The sequence below is a fragment of the Pipra filicauda genome, unplaced genomic scaffold, assembly GCF_003945595.2.
Source record: "Pipra filicauda isolate LSUMZ 115617 unplaced genomic scaffold, ASM394559v2 scaffold72_size3293161_pilon, whole genome shotgun sequence".
NCBI classification, from domain to species: Eukaryota; Metazoa; Chordata; class Aves; order Passeriformes; family Pipridae; genus Pipra; species Pipra filicauda.
In genome coordinates this window covers 660662-688378 of record NW_024104898.1, presented here as the reverse complement: position 1 = coordinate 688378, position 27717 = coordinate 660662, and the positions used below count along the sequence as shown (strand labels likewise).

Genomic DNA, 27717 nt, shown 5'->3' with positions numbered 1-27717 from the left:
GAAATTATCTCAGGCAAACGCTACTACAGAACTGCAGCTGGAGTATTTGAGTTGAGCGATGGTATACCTTAAAATGGATATGCCTTTTGATACATGGTATATACAGTTTATTTCAAAGACTTCAGATAAAGAAAAGTCCTGTCACTAAAAACACCACACTTTTCCCTATCAGAGCTACAACAATAAGAACTGAAAATCTCATACTTATTTCCAACTACCATACATTTTGCGTAAGACCCTTGACCAATATCATGTTCTCACTGAGTTTTGAGAAGTATGACAAGGTTTTTTTGACATATTAACAGGAACATAAGGCATCTACTACACTCAAGAAGAAACTGAGCAGGGGCAGGGCCTTCCATTCTCAAGGAAAGCAGAACTAGCAAGCTTTGCAAACTTATTTTATGGGCATTATTCAAAAAACTTCTCAGCTTTAGTTCCTCTGATTACACTTTGTATTGTTTCTAAATACTACCCTTCACATTTTTGAACTGTCATCAATGTCAGTGAATCTACTTACTCGCCAGAGAGGCCAGGTGAGGCTGGATGTGGATCTCCTTGAGCAGCACAGCTGCAGGAAGGTGAATTGTGAGGTCACACCAAGCCTCCTCAGGTAAAAATATGTACGACCATGCTGCAGACCGAGCCCGTCGGTGGGGAGGAGTAGCCTGCAATAGCACTTCAGCAGGCTGGGCAGTGGGACTGCTTGAGGTGATTGAACCTTCAAAAACAGCACCATTAATATTGATTATTAATGTTTATTAATAAAACTCAGGTTAATTTACAACCTGAACTGTGGAAAACACTTTTTTTCCTGTCTCATCTGTTTTGGTTTATTGATAACATCATATTTGTAATAATGCCAACTGCTGAGTTATTTTTATTTTACTCAGACTGTTTTAAATAGGCAGTTTATACATCTATATGCATGTGCACGTCCTTGAAATTTGCTAGGGGACACCTGCTACCAAAATCTTAAACTTACTCTCAAGAGTATGTGACAAAAACAAACCAACCAGAAAGGTGCAGGTTGAACAGTATGCTTAGAACTTGAACTCATTTAATTCATAGTTAACATAATGAAGGTTTTAAAGGTTTAAATATTACAACATAAACAATTTTATAACCAAATTCTGCAACATGATGAGAATCAGAATGTACTGAGGAAAACTGGAAGGTTAATTTCAAAAGCAAGCTCCTGACTGTAAGTTAAATATTAAGATAGATGCACTTATGGCAGAACATCAAGAATTGCAGAACTTCATAAGTTGGGAGATAAGGTATGCAAGAGCCTACCACCATACATACTTTTTTACTATTTAAAGTGATAAAGAACCAACATTTGCATGATTCCTAAATTTACCTTTTAGAAATTTGTGAAGAGCAAGGTAGAAGATTTCTAATGCCCCCCTATTATGCCAAATAAACCTCTTTTCCTTTTCTTTTTTAATTTCATTATTTTTGACACTCTTAAATTTGAATGACAGGACTGTATGAACTTCTCTCTTGTTCAACAATTTCTCCAGAAATTTTAAAATTAATCCTTTCTTTCTCCCCTCTTGTCACTGAGACACACTGTATGAATACAGGCTGTGGATGTGGTCTACCTGGACTTCAGCAAAGCCTTTGACACCACCTCCCATAGCATACTCCTGGAAAAGGTGGCATGGACAGGGGCACTCTCTGCTGGGTTAGGAACTGGCTGGAGGGCCGCGCCCAGAGAGTGGTGGTGAACGGGGCTGCATCCAGTTGGTGGCCGGTCACTAGTGGTGTCCCCCAGGGATCAGTGTTGGGCCCAGTTCTGTTTAATATATCTACTGATGATTTACATGAGGGGATTGAGTCCACCATTAGCAAATTTGCAGATGACACCAAGCTGGGGGGGAGTGTCGATCAGCTGGAAGGCAGGAGGGCTCTGCAGAGGGACCTGGACAGACTGGAGAGTTGGGCTGATTCCAATGGGATGAGGTTCAACAAGGCCAAGTGCTGAGTCCTGCACTTTGGTCACAGCAACCCCCTGCAGCACTACAGGCTGGGGACAGAGTGGCTGGAGAGCAGTCAGGCAGAAAAGGACCTGGGAGTTTTGAGACTCCCAAAAAGCTGAACATGAGCCAGCAGTGTGCCCAGGTGGCCAAGAAGGCCAATGGCATCCTGGCCTGGATCAGGAACAGTGTGGCCAGCAGGACCAGGGAAGTGATTCTTCCCCTGTACTCAGTGCTGGTGAGGCCACACCTGGAGTACTGTGTCCAGTTCTGGGCCCCTCAGTTCAGGAAGGATATTGAGGTGCTGGAGCAGGTCCAGAGAAGAGCAACAAGGCTGGTGAAGGGACTCGAGCCCAAGTCCTATGAGGAGAGGCTGAGAGAGCTGGGGTTGTTTAGCCTGGAGAAGAGGAGGCTCAGGGGAGACCTCATCACTCTCTACAACTCCCTGAAAGGAGGTTGTAGCCAGGTGGGGGTTGGTTGGTCTGTTCTCCCAGGCAACTATCAGGAAGACAAGAGGGCATGGTCTTAAGCTGTACCAGGGGAAGTTTAGGTTGGATATTAGGAAGAAGTTCTTTACAGAGAGGGTAATTAGGCATTGGAGTGGGCTGCCCAGGGAAGCGGTGGATTCTCCGTCCCTGGAGGTTTTTAAGATGAGACTGGATGTGGCACTTAGTGCCATGGTCTAGTAACCAGGCTGAGAGTTGGACTTGATGATCTCAGAGGTCCTTTCCAACCCGGCTGATTCTATGATTCTATGCAAGGGCTACACTAGGCTAGTGGGCAGCAACAGAAAACATAAAGGCACTAGTGGTGAAAAGGAGCCTTTGTAAGGTATTGCAGTACCTCTACATCTTACAACACAGGCCTTTTAGTTAACTAAAAGCCATTGTATTGATATCAAAAAAGCATTGCACTTCTAACAAATGCTCATTCAGGCAACACCAAAGCAGTTAGGTGTAGATGTGAGAACACCATCAGCAGTATTAGCCTTATGCTCCAGCTTCTTCTACTGTTTGACCCAGCTCAGTTTCATTCTCTGTCATCCAATTTTGCTATTCTTCTCTAACAGCTTCATCAAACCCGATGTGCCTCAAGTGAAATCAGTGAGTCTTAGTGTGTCTATGGCAGATGTGGGCTGGAACTAGGCATCCCCTGACCTAGGGGAGGAGAAACGGGCTCGCCTTGATGCATGACTTCATCAGGTACAGATCACTCCCTTTCCTTCCTTCTCCTGCCCACATGAGGTCTTATTACCTGTGGAGGAGAAGACTAACCTCATCCCCAGCATTATCTTGAAATACCAGCAACTGCTCTGATTAGACAATTTAACAGTATTGCAACATCTGACACTATTGCAAAGCTTTTTGTTAAGAACTTGATACAGATTCAAATGACCAGTGGATATTAATCCAGAGAAAGAAGTATTACTTACCCAAAGGTGCAAAATTGTGAATTCCTTCTGCATTATCAGGCTCCGAAGCTAGAACTCTAGCTTTCAAACTGCTATCTGTCGCTTTGGTGGGACCAGAATCAAGAAATTTCATAATAGTTGAAACCATGCTTCTTGCTGTGTTAACAATAGCTCTTGTGCTTGTTACCATGTTGTTACAGATAAGTTGAACACCACCTGTATATAGTGTGGGCAGAGAGGAAAAAAAACCCAATACTGCTCAGAAGCATGCAATAGATTCCACACAAGCAAAGGCCTATTTAGTAAACTGATCCCTCTAGACACATACATGGATTCTTTCTTTAAGTGCAAAAAAAATGTATAATAACTCTTTTACTTGATGCAGCTAAAGAAAAAACAATCTTACCCATATCGTGGAAAGCCTTCAGTGCCTCACTTGTATCCAACACTCGTAAAATGAACCAGAGCAGTGGCTCAGACAACTGACAAGTGGCAAGAGAGCCCTGGAAGAAAAATATATAAGAAATATGTGGTTTCATACAAAATTAGTATGGCAGAAATATGCATGACAGCTCTCAGCCTCCCCTTCTAGTAGGCAAAACTCCTAGAGAGGAAATGCCACCACAGTTGACCTCTCTGCCATAGGAATGCAGAGAGGAATACCATGTTCCACATGGTTCAATTCCTTATGTAGAAGTCTCTGTGGTAAAGAAAAGATCAAATGCACAGGGTGAGCAGCTGAAGGGAAATAAGAATATTGAACATTAAAGTGCACACTAATATGAACACAATAAATGTCTTTCCCACCTGCACATAACACAATATCCAATCCATCTTCAAGCCTTTGGCCAGGAACATTTACAGGAATGTCAAAATATCCTTACAGAAAGTCTCTCTCTCTCTCTCAGGCAACAGAGGGAGGGCTCCCTAACTGCAGCACCCAATTGAAGTGAGGTTGTAAAAAATGTTAACATTTCTTTTACACAGCACTAACTCAGTTTCTGATCTTATAATGGATCACAGAATTTAGTATTATAAATTTCCTTGAAGCACAGCAGGCCTAAGGGAACTTACCTGTCTTCCCATGTACCCACAGGCCATGTAGGTAAGAATTGGCTGAAGCATCACTTGAACTGTTGTTGCTTTTTTGCTAAGTGTTGTCAGGATAGTGAACAACCCGTCTCCGACTGATATTGCATCTAAGCCACCATGAAAGTTTTCATGTTTAGTGAGATGCAAGCCACTTGCACCTTAGTGAAAACAGAAATAATTCAAAGGTCACCAACTGATATTTATCAAACCATTACAGCACATAAGAGAACTCAAGGATATTTAAATGCTCACATGGATTTTACTAAGTACAAATGGACCAGTTTTCAAGATCATATAAATTGCCATTAGTGTTCCTGAAATTCTGCTTCTCAGTGTTACAGCTCAGGATTTATGCATGAGGATTTTCTGAATATCAATATTTGCCAGTATTGATTATACACTACTGAGATGAAGGACAGAAAGCAAATTAATAGTCTTCCATAAAAACTACTGTCTCATGAATCATATGACTTCAGTCTGGAAGAGCTTTTAAAACTGGGTTTAGATTGGAATGCGAGGACACCATGAAATAATCCTGTCCCATTTAGAAAAATTCAAGTTATACTAAAAACAATAATAAAAACCAGTGTGCTCAAGTGATCTTTGGAACGCGCCTCAGATAAACATTTTGGCAAGAGAATTCACAGGTGTAGTACTTTAACCACCTTCAAGCTGTCAAGAAAGCAAATATTGATAAGCATTGGATGCATGGAAATAGAGAAAGAAGTCTTAAGACTCAGCCTTTGCCCAGTCTAGCAAAGTTAAATGTAATGAATTATAAAGCTGAGGTCAAATAAGGTGAGTCTGCTATGAGGACTTCCAGGTGAGGAGAAGGTAGCATAGGAGGTGAATACTGTTAAGTGTATGATTTTCATAGTTTGTTAATGACAAAGCATAAAACCCTAATGAAACAGACAAGATGGTCATAAAAGAAAAACCAGAAAGAAAAACGTTTCAAATTCATGTGCCAAGTGAATTATTCAAGGCCACCCGGCATCCTGACCAAATGGCTCACCAGTTGCAGTATATTAACATTATTAGCACAAATTTTTACACCAGAGCCACTATCTATCAGCACACATTTGCAGACATCTTGTTTACCTTTCCTGGGAGTACCTTTCCATGCTGCATTAGTTATTATACGTTTACTAGTATAAGCTGATAACTGATTTTTGGATCATATATACCTTGGCTGCAGTCTGGGAAAAATGTTTTGTTCACAGAAATTGTCTGGAGAGAGCTTAATAGTTTTTGATGAAGGAACTACAACCACAAACAGCTGTGTTGCATCTTCCCAAAATACATAAACAAATTAGTTTCAATAACTTATATTTAAAGACCTTGGAAGGAACAATCCACTGAAGGAATCAGCTGGCCCAGTATCCTGAATTCAATGAAAAACATTTTTAAACAACACTATCTTTCCGAATTGCCTTTTAAAAAACGCGAAACAACTGCTGGACAGAAATTAGCAGTTTAGAAAGACATCAAATTTGAGGAGAATAATATGTGAATATCACTCAAAAAAACCACATAGTCAGAACAAAACCCCATTCCCAGAACAAACTACTTTCAGTGTTCATAGTGTATTTGCAATATGACACTAACTACCCAGAGTAATGGAGGACATGTTCTGGAATTAATTTCGGGAAGGTTCCAACAGCACAATCCAGGCTTGTCAAATCCTGTCTCCTGTTTATTTGACTACTGGAGATTACTAATTTTTCCTATTTTTTGTGCTTTTATGCCAAAATGAACCACTGGTCTAATATACATCCAACGAGTACACTGTTTTCTGATAATAGCGTTGAATAACAGTCTCACATCTGCTTAAAAGCGATCAGCACAGGAAAGGCCAGAGCAATTTTCTTCAAAACAAGGGAATCACTATAAAAAGGAAAAATTTTACAATTATTACACCTGAAACAGAGTGCAAGGTCTTTGTCTGCACTCCTGCAAAATGTTTTTCCAGTTTTGCACACATGGAAACATTCATAGTATTTCAGCCAGTGGTGTAATTTGTGCAAATAAACTCTTTGCTATCATCACTACTCAGAAGCAAGTCACATAGGTTGTCTCTCTGAGAAAACGTACCTCAGATACAAGTCTAACAAACAGAAACTTTGCTGTTCAAAGTATGATCAGCTTCCTCACTTGTTCACAGGAGGAAGATCTGACCCACAAATATATTACTGGAACTCCTAGAATGCGATATTAATGTGATTTCTGGTAAAACAGAGGAAAAGCTAACGTATTCTGTGAAAGGGACAATATTGTAATTTGTCTTTTGCAGAAACTATTAAAAAAAGGAAAATAATCCAATACATAGAGAACAACTGAGGTAAGGTATCTGTAGTACAAACTTTAGACTCATTCTAACACACACATAGAGGTGTGTGATGGCTACAGACTTAAATACAGGAAATTCCATTTAAACATATGAAAAAGGCTTTTCTGTCTCAAGAATGATTGAACATTGTAACAGGTTGGCCAGGGCAGTTGTGGAGCTTCTACCCCTGAGGAATTAAAAGCCAACTGGACTGAGGTATTGAGCAACCTGTTGTCTGAGGCAGGTTCTGAGTTGACTCTGTTTTGTGCAGGAAGGTTGGACTAGACAATCTCCAGAGGCCCCTTTAACATTAATCATTCTGAGATTCAGCAAATTCGAATGCCAAACACATTCCTGTTTGGTTTCAATTACTGTCTCCCACCTCACGATAGGAGTTTTTTTACATATCTCTTCCCCCTTTCACTTCTTCTCTGTCTCTTTTTTCCTGTCATTTCTGTGACACATTCTTTCATGTCTACACCCAAGTTATGAGTTTGTAGAAGTTTTAAATGTTTCACCACCCCTAAAGAATGTCCGCTTTTTTCAGGAAATACCTACCAATAATCATTGCCATAGCACTGCTGTTACACTGGCCAAGCGCAGACAAAATCTGGCTCATAATTTGTTGGTTGGCTAACACCAAGTCTGCCACATATGCAGTTGATCCTTGAGTATTAGGGTTGCTTCCATTGCCATCTTTGCCTCCTGAAACCTTTTCTTCATCAGACACGCTGTCTGTAGTACTGCTTGCTACTGGAACACGGGCACTGTATTCTCGGTTACTGGAGAGCGGCAGTTGAACTAAAATGTTTATCAGCTTTAATAAATCAAACATAAGTTGATCCCTTGTCATTTCTCCACAAACTGCTTTGGCATCACCTGGACGGATAATATTGGCAAAAAGCCCTCCAAAACATGCTCGAGCACCCACAGAGCTGTCTGAGCCGCTGCGAGACATTACTTTGTCTGAACATGTAATGTAATGATGCACAAGAAAGGTTATGGACTCAATTACTGCAGAAATAGTGCTAACTGATACAACTTCAAAATTCTGTTCCAGGGTAAATTCCAAGAGTTTCACTTGTGCGTCCAATGGTCCCTGGCCTGTCTGGAAAGCACCCCTGAAAGACAAAAAAAAAAAAAAGGAAAAGGAAAAGAAAAAAGAGATATTACAAACTGCCATTTATAATTTTTTAATATATTGGTCATTACATAGCCTGCTCATGCCATCACTTTCCTGACACCTCAAAGGATCAAAAAGTGACCTTCTAAAAAGTCTAGGATCCAATTTTTTTTTTGTTTAGAATTCAGTTCGTTTTGTAGGTATAGACTTGGAATACAGCCCTGTTCAGTTCCAGATGAAAAGTGTCTATGTTTGCAAGAAAATACCCATGGGAAGCAGTCCCCTAACACTTTAATACCATTAGATTTTTCTTTTCTTAAAGGAAATCATGATTTTTTTTTTTCTTCCCAAGGGTTTGTTTTTTGTATGTCCCCAGTCCCCACCCCGGAGGTAGGATGAAGAATGGTCAGTTTTTTGCTATCTAAATAGTAACTATACATAAGACTATGAGAAGGTACTCAAAATATCACAGGTTAGTATGTGTAGATTGATTGCTTGAAGGATCTCTCTTAGGGATACGTTTATTTAACCAATTGCTTTTACACGTATAGTGGTGGACTACAAAATGAACCTTTTGAATCAATATATCTAAAATAGAACTTATGCTAATTCTTGAAGCATTACTTACTGATTTTTTATATACTTCTCTGTATCTTTTCACATTGATTAATGTTCCTGTAACTTTTAAAATTACATACAGACCAAAACAGTTTATAGAAAAAGCCTTGAAGAAAATATTTGGCATTTATTAATTCTAAAGAGTAAAATACTGCTCTGCTCTTCTTCACAATTAATTGTATGCCTTGATCAGATGTGGTACCCTTCAGTAACTACCTGAGTTCTTAGACATAACAATCTAAATCCTTTTCTGGTGTTCTGCTTCCCATTTTATGATATTTCAGTCTCCCACTTGGTTTGACTCAAAAAAACCCTAACACATTTCAAAACCTACCCTTTCAGTGCTCTCATTAGCTTATTTCAAATAAATGCTAGCATGCAGACATGTATTCCAAGATTCACTGTGAATTAATGATTTTATTGTATTATGACATGTTTTATATAAGTCGTATAAACATCAATGTAACCTGGTAAACACCACCCCCATAAATTAAGTCACTAAGGTAAAATCTCTTAGAAGGCAGAAATCATTTTCTTTAAGATTAAACAATAGGTAACACCAAAGTGCCACCTACTGGGAAGCCAGAACTGAGGAAGCTCATCCCTAATTATACAAAGCCTTTGTCTGGGGACGAGTGTAACATCTATACTAGAAGGAAATTATTCCCAATGTACTTCAGAATAAACAATTGCCGTATTTCCGGTGTAACACTGTATATACAGTCACTTGCCCGTTGACCAGCCTTGAAGAAGCAGAGTTGTAAAAGACAAGCCATAAGCTTTTATCTCTCTCCTGGCCAGAGGCACTTGACTACACTAGTGGGCATCAGTAGGCCCCAGGAGAGTTGGGCAGAGGATGTTTTCCATTGTCATGTGAAGAGAAAAAAACCTCACCAAAGACAAAGCAATAAATACGCATATTGCATAAAGAGAATTAAGCAATCTTATATTTCATCCTACCCTGTGCAAAAAGCCATCCATACTATTTTCACAATCTATTGAATAATTTCTAAAATCTTGTGTTAATTCAGGCCTCTTAGAATAAATACTTTTTATAATAGGTAAGCTCAACAGTGTCCTTATTTTAGGGATTACTTCAACAAGGCCTATATCTTAGCTCTAGTTAAAATCAGTTCAGAATTCTAGTGCTTCTCTTCACTGTCACTCACACACAGACGGCTGTGGGTGGATTCCAGATGCACTCTTCCACATGCCAGAAGCAGCTCAGAACCTGCTTGTAGTGCTGCAGCAACAATGAAGATTTCCATTGATACGTAACTTGATAGTATGACAAGGTGGGATATATACATCTTAGTTATGATTCCCAATCACACAGATTTGAAAGAAAAAGAGGGCATGAAAGGAAAAAACATCAGTAAGATCTACCTTTCTGTTGAAAGTATATGTATTAACTTCAATAAAAATTCACTGAACATATGAGGACAAGTTGAAGAAAGGTGCACTTGTAATCGAGTAAGAAATTCTTGCATAGCTTGTGTTGCTGTTGGTCCAACCTAGAGGGAAAGACATTTTAGTAAGTATTATATATGAAGACTGAAATGTCTTCAAGAACATTAAGCAGTATCTAACAAAAACATCTTCTACAAACAGAGAAGTATTCTAAGTATTGCAAGTAGCTTAACTTGCTTTTTGAAAATTTTACAGCACTTTTACAGAACTAATCCATATCAATTTATATTACATATTTTTCAATTCCTAACCCTGAGTCAAAAGCAAGAAATTCAGTTCTTTGTCTAAGACTCGTTTTTCAGCTTGGGAATCTCTTTTCAGTAATGCAAATTATATTTCACACGGAATACATTTCTGAGCTAATCCAAATGTTTTTTCACAAGCTACATATTTACATAAGTACTTTAAATTAGCAGCACTGTGCTGAGTTTAAGTTCTGGAATAGACTACATATTTTCTGGAAAATTTGCTGGGAAAAAAATAACCTGGAAATACCAGGTATTTTCTGCCTCTTAAACTGAGACTTCTGTCAAATATTACATACAATTAAGTTAGCCTGGCCTTTTTTTAATCACTATTTGCAGACATTTCAAAGACTACAAAAAGCAAAAAAAAACATTTGTTGAAATTAGGAGAGGCAGCGGACACCAGATGAATCCAGAAACTAAAAGCACAAATCAGGCAGCAAATAAAAGCATAATTTTAAATTCTGGAATTCTTAGATACTTAAACTCAAAATCTTCATTGGCATTTCTATCCCAATCCAACAAGATTCAGGAAACTAACTGAATGGAATACTTCACTAACATCTCACATGGCATCCTCTCCCTGTGGCAAGTCTCCAGAGAGTTCCAAAAATATACTCGCACTACACAGAGTGTATCAACAACATGAACTTCCCTATGGTTGCTCATCAGAACCAACTAAGACTAGCCAGAAAAAGAAACAAGACAAGGATATAATACATAACAAATAACACATGTTTCTGTCCAGTGTGCTGAAATTCTACTACAAAGAGTTTTTCTCTTATTTTAATTGCTCATTACCTGTGGACTGTGTTGATTTGTTCCATGAGGATTAGTGCCAGAAAGAAATTTCACTAACACATGAATGAGGTTTGGATCTGACACCAACAATTGGGCAGTACTTTCCTGAGCTCCAATGGCACTGCTTGGACCAGCTTAAAAATAAAGACATAAAAATTAAATCTGTAATCTTAAGCACTAAGTGTAAATCAAACATTTATAGTGCAAATTCCTTATATTTATTTCATGATACAGAAATATTCTCAGCTAAATCAGCAACTCAAAGCTGCTTACTCAGGACTACAATTTTAACTTTTCTTCTAAGTATACATATAAACCCCCAAAACTGTTCCATCACTGTTCCAAGCTTGCTAAGGCAGTATTCCTGAAAATAGCAATTAATTTTGTAGAAGCAATACATACAGATATTTTGACTTGTTTCTTTTTGTTAGTCCAACATTTTAACAAGGCTTAAGTGCATTTTTTAGTTTGTCAGACAGAGACCAAGTGTTCAGTTATCCTGTAAAAAATCAAAATATTTTTGTCCTTGGCACATGCACAGACTTCTCATCATTGACTAAAACTGCAGGGAGCTTCACAGATCAGAACTTTGAAGACCAGAATTTGAATTAAAATACACCCTTCAGTGATCAAATGAATGAGCTTTATTAAATGTGAACTCTTACTCCTTCAGTAGTGATATATTGAATCAATTCAAAACACAGCTTGAAAAAAGCACAGCCACTTACTGAATAAAAATATATTCTTATATTATTACACCTATCTAAATGAAGTTACAGTTTATTACATGCTGAAGATGTGATCTCTTTCAGACTATGTCATCATATATAAAAGTTTAAATCACGAAGAAGTGATGCTCTGGAACAACAGCTTGGATGGCACTCCTTCATATCCCAAGATAAGTTTCTTAATTAGGGAAGTTGTTAAAAGAAACAAATCCTGACCTACTTACTAGTCATTCTGTTTTTCAGAGTCTTCATGATTCACAATAATTTCCTTAAACTAAGGAGAGTTAAACTAAAGATCACAACTAGAAGGGAAACATCTTTGTCAAAACCAGAACTAAACTCTGACTGCTTCCATCTCAGTTGAAACACTTTCAGCACAATGAAATAAATACAGCATTGGAAAAACACTTGCTCTGAGAAGAAATCCTTACAGGAAGATGGGAGGAGAAGATAACTCAGAGTAAGTTTTCCCTTTATCAAATCTTAGACTATAAACAGATATTTTTAAACTATTAACAGATTTCTTGCTTTAGATAAAATGCAGAAAACTAATGCTCACAATACAAATAATTTTGCATTGATTTATCAAGATCAGTAGTGGAACAGGCCTGTATGGCTATGATTGATGGTATGGCAATAGCTGCAGTTGAATAAAAGCAAAAAAGCATCCCATGGCATTCCAGTTCCACTGCAGACAACAAGCCTGCTCTAGCACACATTTGATAATGCAAAGGATGAACAGGTTAAGGCTTGTCTGGGTGGGGGACAAGCCTGTAACAAGAAAGTACACAATTTCACATGGTTTTTTAAAGAAAACTGAAGATGTCAGAAAAACAGAGAGGCCTTCCATTGCAGGATGTGCCTTTATACAGCAGTCTGGGTGAACTGATAAAGTTTATTTTCCCCCTACTGAATCTGAGCATTTACTTAAATAAAACGTAGAGAACACTGATTTTTCCTCTAAGGAAACTAGGTATATAGGTTGTTGGAGAGTGGTTATGGTGTTGGTTGGCTGGTTTTGGGGGGTGTTTTTGAGTATATCATGATATACGTTGAAAATGAAACTGATACTCAGGTTACTAAGAGCCCCCTAAGCTCATAGCTCTTGAATTTATACTTACTACTGCCTTCTGTCGTTGGATTTTTGTTTGTTTGTTTTTTAAACTTCCACTTATAAACTAATTTGAAATTTAAGACAAATCATTATCACTAAAATTACATTCAGCTGCAGTTGACATAAGTAAGGGGCTTGTATTTTAGATACTAAAAGGGAAAAGAGCCTCATTTTATAACTACACACATCTAGCAAGGCTAATTTAAATTACTCCCAATGGACTGTAATTGACATCTTAGTGGTTTAAAAATAAATCAATAAATAAACCTAACCACAATCTGTCAATACAGTCAAGACCTAAACAATTTGTGCTTCATCTTGAATATTCTAAGTTGATGAGAACTTCTATGAGATGCTGTCTGCAATGACTCAAGAGACTATTATAAGCCCCAGTTCTGAACAAAAGAACACAAAACCCAAAATAATTGATTGAAGAAGTGCTCTGATGGATCTCACCTTCAATAGTCAAGAATCTAATACAGATTATTTCACTCTTTAAATGTGACAACTCAATGTCATTGAGAAAGAAGATTATGTCGAATTATCAGCTGCTGAGGAATCCTGGCACAGAAGAGATCTGATGGGTGCTTATACCTACTTAGCTGCTGGTTCCCTCAGTGAGTATAGGAAAATGGGCAGTTAAGGGATATACAGCTGTGTTAATCCACACACATGTATAGGAGACACACTTTCAACCCTATTCTTTACCCTCCACCAAGCTTGCATCTCCAACCCTTTCCAACTCAACTCCAACCTTGGGCTCACAATCCTAGATACAAAAAAAATCCACAACCATGTGCACATGCTGAAGTGTGCCCGTGGTGAATCACATTGCTCTTGAGCAGCCTTTTATTCACATAATCACCTACTGATCTCAGGCAATTACCAAAGAAACTCCTGCAAACACACACAGCTGCCTCTTAGTGTCAGAGCACACCACTGAGCCTCATACAATTTGGAAGAGATTCACGTATGATCTCAGTGATACACACCGCATAAATTTTGGAAAATGGCACTCTACAGTCACAAACTGGAGTGCTGACAATACATGTGCTTGTTAACTGCAGGCACTGTTATCCTACAAATCCGTCTACGTTCCATTCTCAGATATCAAGAATAAGATTATAATCTCAGTTTGTGAATATTACTTAAGCCTCTTTCGTTAATTTACTCAGAGCTTGACGGCTTTACTTAATAGCAAAAATTTCAGCAGATTTCCATAAGACTGAATCTAAATAACATCACAGAAAGGGGACAGAAGGTAAAAATTTTAAGAAAAAACTGCATCCCAAAGTCAATGATTTGAAATGGCAAATATGAAAAAAGATTCATAAGAATCTTTGATGAAAATTCTGGAGAACAACTGTGCCACCTCAGAACAGCAAACTGCTTCATAGAAGTGTGATCTTCAGGTGGCTCATGCCTTCTTCTGTAAGTACCGTCTCTAGTCATATGCTTGGAGGGAAAACAGAATTTAAAAGAGCTCTTACGTGGCTAACATGTAGGTTTTAAAACATTCCAGTGTCTACATTCTCACTATTTGGTATTTCTTTAGCCTTGAGGACAAGGTCACCAAAGCTTTCCTCATGACAGCTGTCCTATCATAGTGAGCCATATAGAAACTTAATTTCATTTAAAAATTACTTCCTTTAATTTCTGTCAGTCTTGTGTCAAAATCTCATCCACAAAGTGACATGATTTCTAGTGTGCTATGGAGCAATATAGAGAATGTGAGATAAGCTGGTGTGCATAGGGAAATGAAATGGCTGGATTTCTTTTTTAATAGATTCAGCTTCTGGAGGCTTATTTCCAGATAGCTTAACATATGTAGTGATTGAAGCTTGCATATTTACAAAAATATTCCTACCACATCAGAAGAACATGAATCTCTCTCATAGCACCTTAATCCTTCCTCTCTGATACTTCTTCGCATACTACAAAGCCAATTTCCAGGGATCGTTAGAATCACAGAATATTCTGAGTTGGAAGGGATTCATAAGGATCACCCAGTCCAACTCTAGTCCTAAAATGCACCTTTAAAAGACATTGCCTATCTACTTATAATGACATCCTCTTTTGTCAGTAGGGTTTTTGTTTCCCATGGTACAAGCAATTCAAGGAGCTCACTCTTGAAAAGCTTGAAATTACAGAGAACCAACAAAAGTACTTATATGAGAAAGGGAATGTTCTGGATTGGAATCAACACTCGTTCTTACATCACTAAAACAGGCAACATAAAAAAACCAAAACCAACCCCAAACCCAAACTTACCATTAAGCTGCATATTTGTCATGAGTGTTAGGCTGTGAAGCACAAGGCACCACGTCCGGAGTAAGGTATTAGGATACCATGCCAGAACTGACAGGAAGCTAGTTACTGAAGCTGTCAAGAAAAACAGGTTTTTCCAAGCTTTAATCTTCAGGATATTACTATAGATTTCTTATTTTTACTGTAAGGTGCTATATTTAGTATTGTTATTTACTTTGTTTTGACAACCATTGTTCCAGGAAATTAGGAAAAGAAGCCTCACCAACACTTCACAGGAATTGGCCCACAGAACTTTCTACAGTGCCCAGATCCTGACATCTCAAAGAAAACAATGTAAAGAAACTGGTTTCAAAATGCTCTCATGGAAGTCAGCATAACAGGTTCATTATATCAGGCATAAATATTTTATATTATCACCAAAAGATGCCTCGGATTTTCTCAACTATGCAGTATAACATATTATAGAAAAAAAATAATTCAACATGTCTTTGTATCAGTTTAGTAGTCCGATGCTAAAAAGTAATAGGGCTTTAACATTCTACTGACCCCTTTCTTAAGAGAAGGATCATAGGATGGTATACAATGAGATGAAATCTGTCAGAAAAGTGCATACAGTTGCACAGTTCATCTTATACTAAGAAGTGTATTTTGAAGAGTCCTCTTGGGAATAATGATGAATTAAACCCCACAAATTTTACAATTTAATTTCTAAGGAGATTATGAAAATTCAATGAATCAACTCTCAGTTACACATTAGCAACATATTTTTCAAGTTGAGACAGTGAGCCCAAGAGTTCTTTAACAAGAACACATAAATTATCCCAATACTGATCTTGTAAAAAGTACTTACTGCAGTACTTTTTATTAGCAAATATTGGGTATTAAAAAAAAACAAACACCAATAAAACAAATTTATTTCCCATATTTAATATACTTTACCTTGGTTCAGGGAAACGACAGGTATTCGGTTAGCATTATAAAGGAAGATATCAGCGCCATTATCTTTACTTCCAGAGGAGCTGGAATTCAGGCTTAATGTGAGCCATAACTGTAATAGGGATTCAAGCTGGAAAAAAAAGGAAACAAACCTCACCATGAGACCGAACTCAGAACCCTAGAGCAATAAAAGTTTCAATTTTAAAAACTTTATCAATATTCTCAGCTGCTACTGTTTCACTGATAACACACCCACTCTCTCCTTTACAGGATTTGAAAACTCTGCTAAACATAATGTTCAAGGCAAATTCAGCATAACTAGCAAATGCTTCTGCAATGTTTTTGTGATTGATTTGTTCTAAATATATTAAAGTTTCTCTTAAGAACTTTCTTCAAAAGCAGCTTTGCACACTGCTCAGAAATATTGTTATCATAACCTTACACCTGTAATACTGGTTTGCACATAAGCTTTTGAAATGTTATTAAAGTGATGTTTCCCAGTCAACCAAAATTATTCAAAAGGCCTATTTATTTAATGGGAAACCTCAGAGACACTGATGCGTACTCTGAATAATTCCCTTGAGGAAAATAACTCATTAGATATTCTGGGGAAGCATCAAGGTCGTTTACACTACAAACTGTATTCTGGATGAGATATTTAAAGAACAATTGAGGGATGGAGTCAGTTACTTTATTAAAATAAAGAGGCAGACAGGCATCCAATCATTTATATACAACGCACATGGCATTCCTTTAAATGAATCAAGAAAAGCATTGCTAAATCATTAACTTTTCAAAAAGCAAACTTTTAAATTTAACATATAGAATCACTAGATAATTCAGGTTGGAAGGGAGCTTTGGAAGTTACCCAATCCAGTCTTCTGTTCAAAGAAAGGCTAGATTACTTGGAGGTTTATCCAACTGCATTTTGAAAACCTCCAGAAATGGAGACTGAACACTTTGTGACAGTTTTCATTAATAAGATAACAATTATCATTCAGTGAATATACAAACTTGTTTTTAAATACGAAAATGTATACCCACTTTTTCAGCTGTAACAAGATATGTCCTCTGATAAAAGCTTTCAGCAGCTTGTGTTACGTTATTAGTACTGTTGTCCATGACAGATTCACAAGCAAAAAAGTACATAACATAACAGGTTACCTGAATCTTAAGTAGCAAGAAGTATAGGAAAACAACTTTTAAATTTAGAGAGAAATATTATTAAAGCATTTCAAAGTTCAAAATGCTATACCTGAACATGGTGGACTTGTAGCATGGAAAAGAGTTTGTTGAAGCACGCGCTCAGCATAGGTATAGATGACAACTGCACAATCAACTGGGCATTTTGGTTAGCAGCATGTAATCCTCTCAGCAATGAGTCATCTGTTCCACTAGGAGATTGCGTTACTAGAAAAAAAACAAGGTACCATCCCCCCATTAATTATTTTGAAAAGTTGCTAAAAGTAATTTCATTATTATTTCCTTGCATTTTATACTTAAGGAAAAGACACATTTTATAATTTACAAGAACATCTTCAATGTAGTGTTCAGTAGTGTTGGACTACTAACTACCATACTGTGAAAGGCATACTTGAATATCAGACATCTCCATCTCCACAAAAACCATTTGGAAAGTGATTTATACAAATACATTTTCACAGTTCTTGCTAAACACATATTATAGCAGTGTCCTGATAACACAATGGTAAGACAAATAATCGGAACATCTCTTTCAGGCATTATGGCACAACTAGTGCAGACAATAATGAACTTCCAGAGAAGCAAAGACTGAGGATGTCAATAAACCTATTCCATCCCTAGATATTCAGCCAATGACTGCATGCATATTAAGGTACCCAGAGGGCTACAAAGTAACACATTTTAACCAGATGGGCAGCACAACTCACTGAAAATAGGTTCAGAAGTAAACCACTCTATGAATGTTTTTAAAACAAAGTTTACTGAACAGTTGAGTTCAAAATTGCATCCAAATATTTTCATTCTCATCATAGAATAGGTGAAACTGGTACAAAGCAGCTTTCAAACAGCAAGAAGGAAGCTTCACACAGGAAACTTAACATTTTCTTGTACCTAGATCAGAAAATGAAAACTTTCCCTCCACTGTAGTATAAAGCATTTTAGAATGACCAGTTTCACAAAATGTCTTAGAGGTACATATGTAATTCAAAAATCTGAATAAAGAACTATCTCTAAAGCTTCACCTAACAAGAAAATTCAAGCAAAATACAACTTTGTACTAATTTTTTCTGCAGTCACTTAGAAAAATTTCAAAGCATCATGATCATTATGTGAAAAGAATGATTTGACAACATGTAGTTACATGTAGGAGATGTATTTGTTAATGCTTGTAGAATGGAATCAGCCTCCAGCGTGGACATCATTTTCAGCATCAGCTCAGCCTGCTGTTCAAGTCCAACTTCTAGACGTGCATCTAAAGCTACACAAGGCAACAAACAGGGTAAAACTGAATTATATCAAGGACATATATAGTTAGTTACTCTAACTTCTTGTGCAGGCAATATAGATATACAGTATACAGTAAACTGAAAAAATCTCAGTATCCCTAACAAGAAGATTGCCTTTTATACACGATAAAAGCAGATTGTAGAAACTTATACTCTGAACTGAACATAAGATTCTTATAGACCTGAAATACATAATTAATAAAATACTAAATTTCTGTGAAACACACCCTTATTTCTTTTCACAGTCACTTTGACATCACACATGACTAAATCTGCATATGTTTTTCCTAAGACAACAGCTCTCAAACAAGAACCAAAGTTTTTTTCCCCAGTGTCTTGGGGGAAAGATCTATCACCCTAGTTCAGTAGTGCTCCTTCAAACCAAACAAGTGTGCCACTTCATTCCTTAGAGTTAGAGCCAGCTAGAAAATAGCTTCCAAAATTTCCTGCGAAAACAGGAAGGATTTAAAACTGCCTATAGTGCATTCAAAAATGTTAGAAAATAAGATTTTCTGCTATGTTGGGCTGTTTTAAATACAAGTTTCACACCATATTCTCTCACATAAAAAAAATGTGGCATATAGGAAATGTAATTCTTTCCACGTAACACACAGATTGTTAAAATAGTGTGATGTGCTGAAGTGTCGAATACAGTATAACAGAAAAAAAAACCCCAACAAAACTTCACTTCATTGCTTACCTTGGGAGACTGATATGCTGACAGTCTGTGATCCATTTTTCTCTGTCGTTACTGGTGGTTTTGCAACTGGAATTCCAACACCTCCAATGTAAGGATTGTAATTGTAGGTGCCATATTCGGCACCCCAGTAATCGTACCAGGTGCTGCTTATAGGCTTAAAAATCAAACAAAACAAAAGAAAAAAGGAAAAAAATAAACAGCAACTCTTTAGACTGTCAAAAAGCTTTTAATGACTAAAAACAAAAACTGAAGTTACAAAAAATTAAAACCAGAAGATTGGATTCAATAGCTTTAGAAAATTTTGTTTCAATTCTTACTGCAGTATAAGACTGAATCCTTAGTGATTGTCAAAATCTAGCATGTAGTTAGCTGTCTCACAGACTCAAGAAGCCAATTTCAAAAAGGTTATCATCGGTTTTTATTCACACGTTTGTACCATATTGTAAATTTGGAAGTAGAGTATCACACAAATATTTTGAGGAGTTATTTATCAAGAGAGAATACTACACTACTAACTGTACTAGTTAAGTACCTTGAAGCCTCAGTGAGGCTCAGGGACTATTTGTACTGGCTCTGCAAAAAAAAGAATTGAATAATCTCTACTTGTGTCATAATTTAACACACTAAGAAATCATGCATCACAAGAAAAAAAAGCAATGTAACACTGCATGAAGGCAATTTGTGTATGCCTATCTTTTTTATGGTGACATTCAATACCAACTCTCGTTTTACAGATACAGAAGCAAATATGAAGAAGGATTAAGAATGAAGAAGTGTTTTTATGCTGTTTGTTAGAGGACAACAAATCAGGCAATAAGATTATGAAGGTATCTGTAGATGAAGTGGACTAAGGAGTACTGCCACATGAAATCACAGTAGAATAAAGAAGGCAGGAAACATCAGTAACAAAAAATTAAGCAGTAAATGTAATTTTTGGTGGTAGGGTGAGATTTAAAGAAAAAATCTTTACAGGATAGATAATTCGCAGAAGGACATATGAGGAAATACAGAAAAAAAATTTAGTGTTTTCTGAGCAAGTGGTGAGACAGGTAATTTAGGTTAATTCAAATGAGACTAACGGTTTAGGTCAATACTGAGAGGTGTGCAAAAACTCCAAATGTCATCCTTACAAACAAACAAAAGAGACTTGACATTTTGTTATGAACAGCTGTGTTTCTTTACAGTTGAAATATTTTTGGTTTTTAACACACATTGACACTATATACACTATTATGTCTAAATGTCATTGTACTACCTCTGATATGGTTAGCCCTCGTTTTAAGTATGAAAGCATTTAGTAATTTTCTTGTTCCACAGTGAAATAAGTTTGGAAGTTAGTTGCTTCTCTTTGTAGTCTGAAGCCAGTCTGAGCACTGGACACTGCTGACTTCCTTTTTTTTAAACACAATACTAATAGTATAAACTTTTAAGACTAATTGCAGCAGTAAATGGTACCCTATTCTTAATAAGAAAGGACAAGACTAGATCTTATTTTTCCTTTATGTTATGCTTTTGTTGTCTTTAACGTGTGCTGAAGTATGAGTAAATTCAGAACCTCTTCTTTATATAGGAATCTTCATCCAAAAGTAAGATATTTTGTGGTCAACTGAGGCAGAACAATCTCTACATTCTTTCCTGTCATTTTGCATTAAACATTTATAAAAAACTAAAAGCAGGTCTAGGACATCAAATACCACTATTGAAGCAGTATAAGAGAGAAAGGATGTTCATATTTCACATGTAAAGGTTATCTTGAAAACTCAGGTATGATATACCTTGAAGACTTTGGCTGCAAGGGGATCTTTTTCCAAATCAATATCCAAAGGATCAATATCGACTTCCATCAGGTCTTGCAGTAATTCAAGATCAATGTCCTTATCTTTTTCCAAAGATGACAGTGGTGGAGCACCTTTGATTGATTAAAAGAGTATTAACACTACCAAGTAAAAATTATAAAACACAGATGTATCATACGCTTAATGGGTAATTTTAAGGCTTTTAATATTACAACTTAGTGGAAAAAGTTAATAAATGCAATCAAGTTGCCTTTTAAAAATAATGGCAAAAATAACCATTTTTTAGTTATCACAAAATTGTTCATAATCTGCCTATATCACAAGAAACTAAGTATCCTACCACCAAAAAATCATCGATTGGCACCTCAATAGATGAGTAAAAGTTTTTTTTACTCTTTTCAATATACATATATACATCAAGATTATGGAAAAATTTACCTGTGATGTCATGTGTCAAGGGCTCATCTATTGTCTCCACTAACTGAACTGTGGACTGCTGGAGAGAGTCATCAGAATCCCCAGCCGAAGCACCAGCATCTTCTCCCAAAGCACTTTCTTCCATAGCTTCAGCTGCTATAGGTGCCAACAACTCTCCTATGTATTAAATTAAGCAGACAACTTCATTTCAAGCTTTATTCCAGTTACAACTTAACATCCCTGCGTCTAGGCCAACTGTCTGTTTTTCTTCATCTAACTCTAAATTCTCTAGGGGCTACTTCTTCAAGGGGAGAAGTTCTGAATAATTTTCAAATAATCAGGCTCATATAAATCTGACCTTTTCAATGCACAAGTCACTAATTCCGGATTGACTGTAATTGCAATTTTAAACTGCGTTTTTACACACAAAACTAAATTTTATGATTTGCTTGTGGCTTTTTTTAATAGTCTGCTGTCAGCAGAATCTAATATAGCAATAAAAAAACCCTCCTAAAACATTAAAGGAAAAAAGATTCAAGTGCAACGTACATTCTGAAAAATATGAACTTAAAACAAACCTGCTAGAATATCCTGTAGCATACAAGTCAGAGAATACTGAGCCCATGCTCCTCCCCAAGAGATGTCTCCTCTGTTAAAGTCAGTTCCAACAAGAAGCAGCAATAATCGTTCTAATTGAGTCTCATTTACAATCTCACATAAATGAATTGTTGGTCTTGTGGCGTTTGCAATTCTAGCAAGAACCTATAAAAAATACATATGCCTATTCATATTTAATCCTATGAACTATAAAACAGCTTTAATTTCTATGATTATCAGATTTTGTTTACAAGTAAATTAGGTATTTTTACCAGCTCAAATTTTAGAATTTTGTAAGTGTAATTACATGAACATATTTTTTTAAAGTTAATTTTTCCAGGCAATTTTGAAGCCATCATATTCTAAGTTACACAAAAAGTGACAGATCAGAAAAACTTCCTCACCAGAAATTACTTCAAATTTTAATGCTGCAGCTAATTTTTACCATCAAGCAAGCAGAAAGCAGTAATAGAAAGCTAACTTAATGTGGTCACTACAGAGTTCTGTTTACCTTACAAACAAAAAGAAGTAAATCTGCATGACAAGTAAAGTCCATGGACAACAGAAAGAGTGCCAGCTTTTGCACTACAGAAATACAGCGTTCATGGGCCAGTGTAAACGGAAGTGGTTCAATTTCTGGAGTTTCCTTTGTTGTTGATACTTCTGTATCTAAAGAAGAACGAGGCCACTCTGCAGTTCTACGCAAGCGTATTAAGTCCTTGAAGTGCTGCAGAAATTAAATTTGAAAGAACAGTTACATTTTAAAACTAACCTCTAAATCTTTTCCCAGTGAAGCAGTGATGCAGCAATAACAGTAAGTGTAAATCTTCTTAAGAAAATAAAAGAAAATCTAAAAATATTCGAGAATCTGGAATGGAATTCAGGTGTTACTGGCAGAAATTTGCTTTAGCAGTGTGGTATCTCAGGTGACAAACTCAAAATCAAATCCAGTTGTGCAGAAGTACCTTTATTAAGCCTTTATGTTTGCCGTAAAACATACTGCAAATATGTATTTTAGAAGTTTTTTTCATATTTCCACACCTGTACGTAAAGTTATGGTTACCATGAAGCAAACTGCATATAAAAATAGCTAATATGGAAATGCACCCTTACAAGAACACTGCCTTCTCAGTTCTGCATATCAGATAAATCATCAGTAATTTCTAAAATTCTTAATACTTTCATGGTACAAAATGTGCATTAGCCACCATAAATTGAACTAGTTTGATAGTGGATCAGAGTTCTAAACTACAACCTTTTGACAGAGGGCCTACAAATTTAAGGGAGAAAAGAAGGTGCTTTTATTAATCCTCTCATGCACCAAGGGCATACATTTAGCAGCTCAGCTCATGGTATCAGCTGCACTAGCAGTTATTAGATGACACAAACGCCTCTTACAATCTCACTTGAGAAGGAGCTACTGAAGTAGATCGAAGAAAGACCTATTTACTAACACAAAGGTTTCAGCTTTCTCCTAAATACAGTACATGTTTTAAATTACTCACAGCTTGTCATAACTGAAAGTGATTAGTAGGTGAAAGAGCAAAACCTGCATGAAACGTAGCTATCAAGTATATGGTAATACCATAACTAGAAGTTAAGAAATGGTAAGGGGAAAGTTCTTTAGTTCCATATGGTTTTTTGATGCAACATAGCAGCTATAAAGTGAAATTTAAATATCTGGACAGCATAGTTCAGCCAGTGGCTCAAGGGGGCCACCAGTGGATATAACCTGCTGGAATAAAGCAGAAGACAGTGCAGGAAAGAACAGCTCATGACAAGCATGGTTAGTGAAAACTTAGGGCTTATTTTTATGCTACTGTTTATTTTTTTTCCCCATCTTTACTGGAAATCGTTGTAAGATTTCCCTTTAGATTGCCTGTAAGGGCCAACACTATAATCTCTTTCCATAGACCTACTTTCAGTCATCCTAACAGACATGAGTACTACTGAAACTAGTGAGTAAATATTTAAAGAGATATCTCAGTTTGGTAGCTAGAAAGATTTATACATTTTTTGTGTTCCTTGCAAAGTCCATATTGTCATCTCCAGAAATCCCTAAATTTCAGCACCTCATCTCATAATTCTTTAACTACTACATCCACACTCAGTACCTGGGGCTTACTGCAAGATGCCATAACTTAAGCAGCAAGTACTTTTAGGAAGCTATGAAGCTTATGAGAAAGTTCAAAAAACATTCTCAAAAGTAATATTTATTAGTTTGGGGAGACATAGGCATGATTATTTTCTCATTACTCAACCAGAAAAGCATCCAGAAGAGCATCAAGCATAAAAGCTAGCCATATAAAGTATTATTTTACGTTTTCATTGGTGCATGTCATCCAAAGTTTAATGACATGACTGGCATTCCCAAAGCTACAAGTTTATTAGTGATTTTGGCCACGACTACCTAAAAAACCCCTGCAGAAGGATAAACTATTTTTCACAGAGCAGTAAATTTCCAGATGGCTGCTGTTTTCAGTATTAGAATATACCTGAGAGCAGCCATGATGAAACAACTTTTTATAGTAAGGTCAAAGTAGGACAAAAATGACTTTGCAGGAACAGGTCTTTTCACGCAAAGGACAAGAAGTCAGTTACAATCATACCTTTGAAGTAGCCTGCTTTAGTTTTGCCTGTTCTACTAAAAGTTTGTATGATGATCCTTTGTTGCTTTGTATTTTCTCTTTTTCCATCTGTTCCACCAAAGCCTTCTGTTTTGCTTTTAATAAGTTAAGTTGCTAAAAGAAAATGTTAATAGGAATAAATGAAAACTTAAGCAATAAGATGTTAAAAGGATCAGTATATGTTCATATGATAGCAATCTTCAGTTTGAATTGTAACTTGAGCTTTTAAAATACTTTTAAATCACAGTTTAGGTACTTGCACTCAGGTGTACTCATATTTAGAAAGTACATTATATTTATTGTCTAATATGGGCCACAGAGTGCAACAGAACACTCCAACATTTGTTCTTCCAGTAGATCCCATGCCCCATGGTTTAAGACAAATGTCAAAGAAGTTAGGCAGCCTTTAGCTACAGAACCAGACCAATGCAAAAGCAAGGCTGAATGAGTCCCAAGGCCAAAGCTGTTCATTCTAGAAATGACAAATCCTGTAAATAATATATACTTATGTGAAAATAGCCACTACCGTGCTGGAAGTCACCTGTTTATGATGCACAAGCTGTTTTCTGATCTTTCGGGAATACAGTCTATCTAGGCTACTGTTGCCTTTAGTAGATCTGCTCAGACTCTGAGTGTGAAGGCTATTGTTTATAAAACTCCACTGGTTTCCTAATGCAAATAGAAAAAAAAAAAAAAGGATATATTAATCCATCTTATTAAATCTCACTTAACTCCAGAGAAAAGTCTTTGTGTTTCAGCAATGGTTAGCATCTCAATAAACTAAATACTAGCGAAACAAACAAAATGTAACTCTCGTAGCGTTATGCAACTATCACCCCTGACAGTAATATTTCTGTGTGATTTTAAAATGCAGTGGTACCATGTTGTTTTCATTATTCTTAAAACATATATGGAGGTTAGCAAGACTGTCCTAAATAAAAATATCTGAACAGCTCCATAACATAAAAACTTTATGTTTTTATTTTTAGAAAAGATGTTCAAAGAAAACCATACCTAATCAGCACAATAACAACAACAAACCAAACAAAAAATGCATTTAAAAATACTGGATACAAATACCAAAACAGTGTGAAGTCATACTGTTGCCCTTTCTAACACTAAAAAGTGTCTCAACTCTCTCAGTTGTACAGTCCACAGCCACAGGACAATATACAGACATTTTACAACCCCAAAATCTATCCTGCTTTTTTTTTTCCTTAAAAAAATGAAAGAAATTGTATTTCTAATGAGAAGAGAATGCAAAGAAGCAGATAAGAGTGCAAATAAAATTATCATAAAACCCATTTTTAAAATTTCATTTTTCAAGTGAATTGAAAATACATTTTTACTATTTGAACAGTTCCTAGAGCAATACTCATAGAAGCAAGTTTTGATAATAAGTGTGATATACCTGTCAAAAATCGTTCTCTCTCTTTTCCATTCAGAGGTTTCTTGGCCGTGGCTGCTTCATCTTCAACAGTAGCTACATAGTCCAGTAGTCTGGACACCAGCATTACAACCCAACTGATCATGGGAATGTCTAAAACTCCTTCAAAATAAACAGATTTGAGAGCCTTAATTTGAAGCCATAATAAATGTCACACATACTTTACTAGGCCACCCCCCTCTTTTTTTTGTTTTTAAAGAGGATAAGAATCTGAGCACTCAAAAATGAGGGGGAAAAACCAAACATTCAGCACAAAACTTAGATGCAAAACAAAATGTCACTGTTCTCTTAGTTTGATGAAGTCAGAAGTCAAAAGCCTCATCTCTACTATTCAAGCTAAAAATTAAGCAGCATTTTTTCAAAAAAGTCAAAAAATATATGTCTAAATTTCCTAAATACAAAATGCACAATGACAGTTATTTGCATTAAAGCACATAAACCAGATGTCTCAAATTCCATAGTGTGAAATTTCTCCATCAACCAGGGCTTCAACAAGGCAGTTAGAACCGTGCACACAAATACCTTAAGTTTTATTCCTTTATTAGTGTATTTCCACGTAGCCACTTGAATAAGATGCAGGAAAGCCAAGACTGAGTTCAGACTAGATTAACCACGCTGATGGCATTAATGACTGGCTATTGCCTACTCCAGTCCCACACTTCAAATGCCGTGTTTTTGTACGGGCAGAAGGGAAAAAACCAGATCTTGCACATTGTCCTTTGTGTGTGTGTAAAAGTCTAAATGAACAGTTCTAAAGTGAACTCATGAGTGCTCAACAAAGACCAGAAACCTACAAATAATGACCACTTAATTACAGTCATTATGCAAATGGCATACTTCTGCATAATGTCAATACAGCAAGGACACCAGCACTAGAGGTTTAATGCACATTTTCATATCTGTGCAGCGTGCTGAGCCACGTTTAACTACTCTGTGCTTTTCATGCACTGACTTCAAAAAAGTCTAATTAACTCAAACTATTATTAAGTCCAGACCAAACAAGAAAACTAAGGCACAGAAACGACTTGTCCAAAATCACATGTAGCTGGCATCCAAGCAATAGGATGCAGCCCGACCTGTTAATTCCAGTTTCCTGACCACACTGACAGAAAACAGCCCACCCCAAGCAGGCAGAGGAAGAACCCGAACAGGTAGGTCCATAACAGGACCTGAACAGGAACAGGTCTAAATTGCAAGAACAGAAATGAGTAGCAGTGGTGACTACTACACACCTTTCTAGTTGGCAGAATAAAAAGAGAGGAGCCTGCTGCAGAGTGAAGTACATACCTTTTCATACTTGACTTTAAACAAGAGTATTTCTTTTCATATCTCACCAAAAAAAAAAATAAATTCTCAACTTCTCTCCCTCCAAGTGTCTCTCAAACTTTTCAACTTCTCTCCACCCACAACACTCACCTCTCACTCTGATTGTCCTTTGTTTTTTGACTTTTTCCCCGACAAGTTTTCACCCTCTGACCCTTAGTTATGTGTGATAGTTCTCAAACAGGAATTTCTTCTGCCATACCT

The 27717-nt window shown here is 36.7% G+C and overlaps 1 protein-coding gene across 3 annotated transcripts in view; it reads right to left on the bottom strand.

Annotated features, from left to right (window-relative positions):
* Nucleotides 1-27717, bottom strand: part of BIRC6 (baculoviral IAP repeat containing 6) — a 171858-nt gene that overhangs the window by 79099 nt on the left and 65042 nt on the right. For all 3 annotated transcript variants that reach the window (XM_027735004.2, XM_039389497.1, XM_027735005.2), the window contains exons 32-50: nucleotides 26155-26292; nucleotides 25285-25412; nucleotides 24726-24857; nucleotides 22628-22843; nucleotides 22098-22281; nucleotides 21541-21696; nucleotides 21082-21215; nucleotides 19307-19460; nucleotides 18462-18578; nucleotides 17373-17527; nucleotides 16121-16247; nucleotides 15185-15295; nucleotides 11072-11205; nucleotides 9942-10069; nucleotides 7373-7935; nucleotides 4468-4643; nucleotides 3800-3896; nucleotides 3415-3609; nucleotides 521-721 (exon numbers count right to left, since the gene is read on the bottom strand). In XM_027735004.2, the coding sequence (XP_027590805.1) occupies nucleotides 521-721; nucleotides 3415-3609; nucleotides 3800-3896; nucleotides 4468-4643; nucleotides 7373-7935; nucleotides 9942-10069; nucleotides 11072-11205; nucleotides 15185-15295; nucleotides 16121-16247; nucleotides 17373-17527; nucleotides 18462-18578; nucleotides 19307-19460; nucleotides 21082-21215; nucleotides 21541-21696; nucleotides 22098-22281; nucleotides 22628-22843; nucleotides 24726-24857; nucleotides 25285-25412; nucleotides 26155-26292 (3246 nt within the window). The remainder of the gene's footprint in view (nucleotides 1-520; nucleotides 722-3414; nucleotides 3610-3799; nucleotides 3897-4467; nucleotides 4644-7372; nucleotides 7936-9941; nucleotides 10070-11071; nucleotides 11206-15184; nucleotides 15296-16120; nucleotides 16248-17372; nucleotides 17528-18461; nucleotides 18579-19306; nucleotides 19461-21081; nucleotides 21216-21540; nucleotides 21697-22097; nucleotides 22282-22627; nucleotides 22844-24725; nucleotides 24858-25284; nucleotides 25413-26154; nucleotides 26293-27717) is intronic.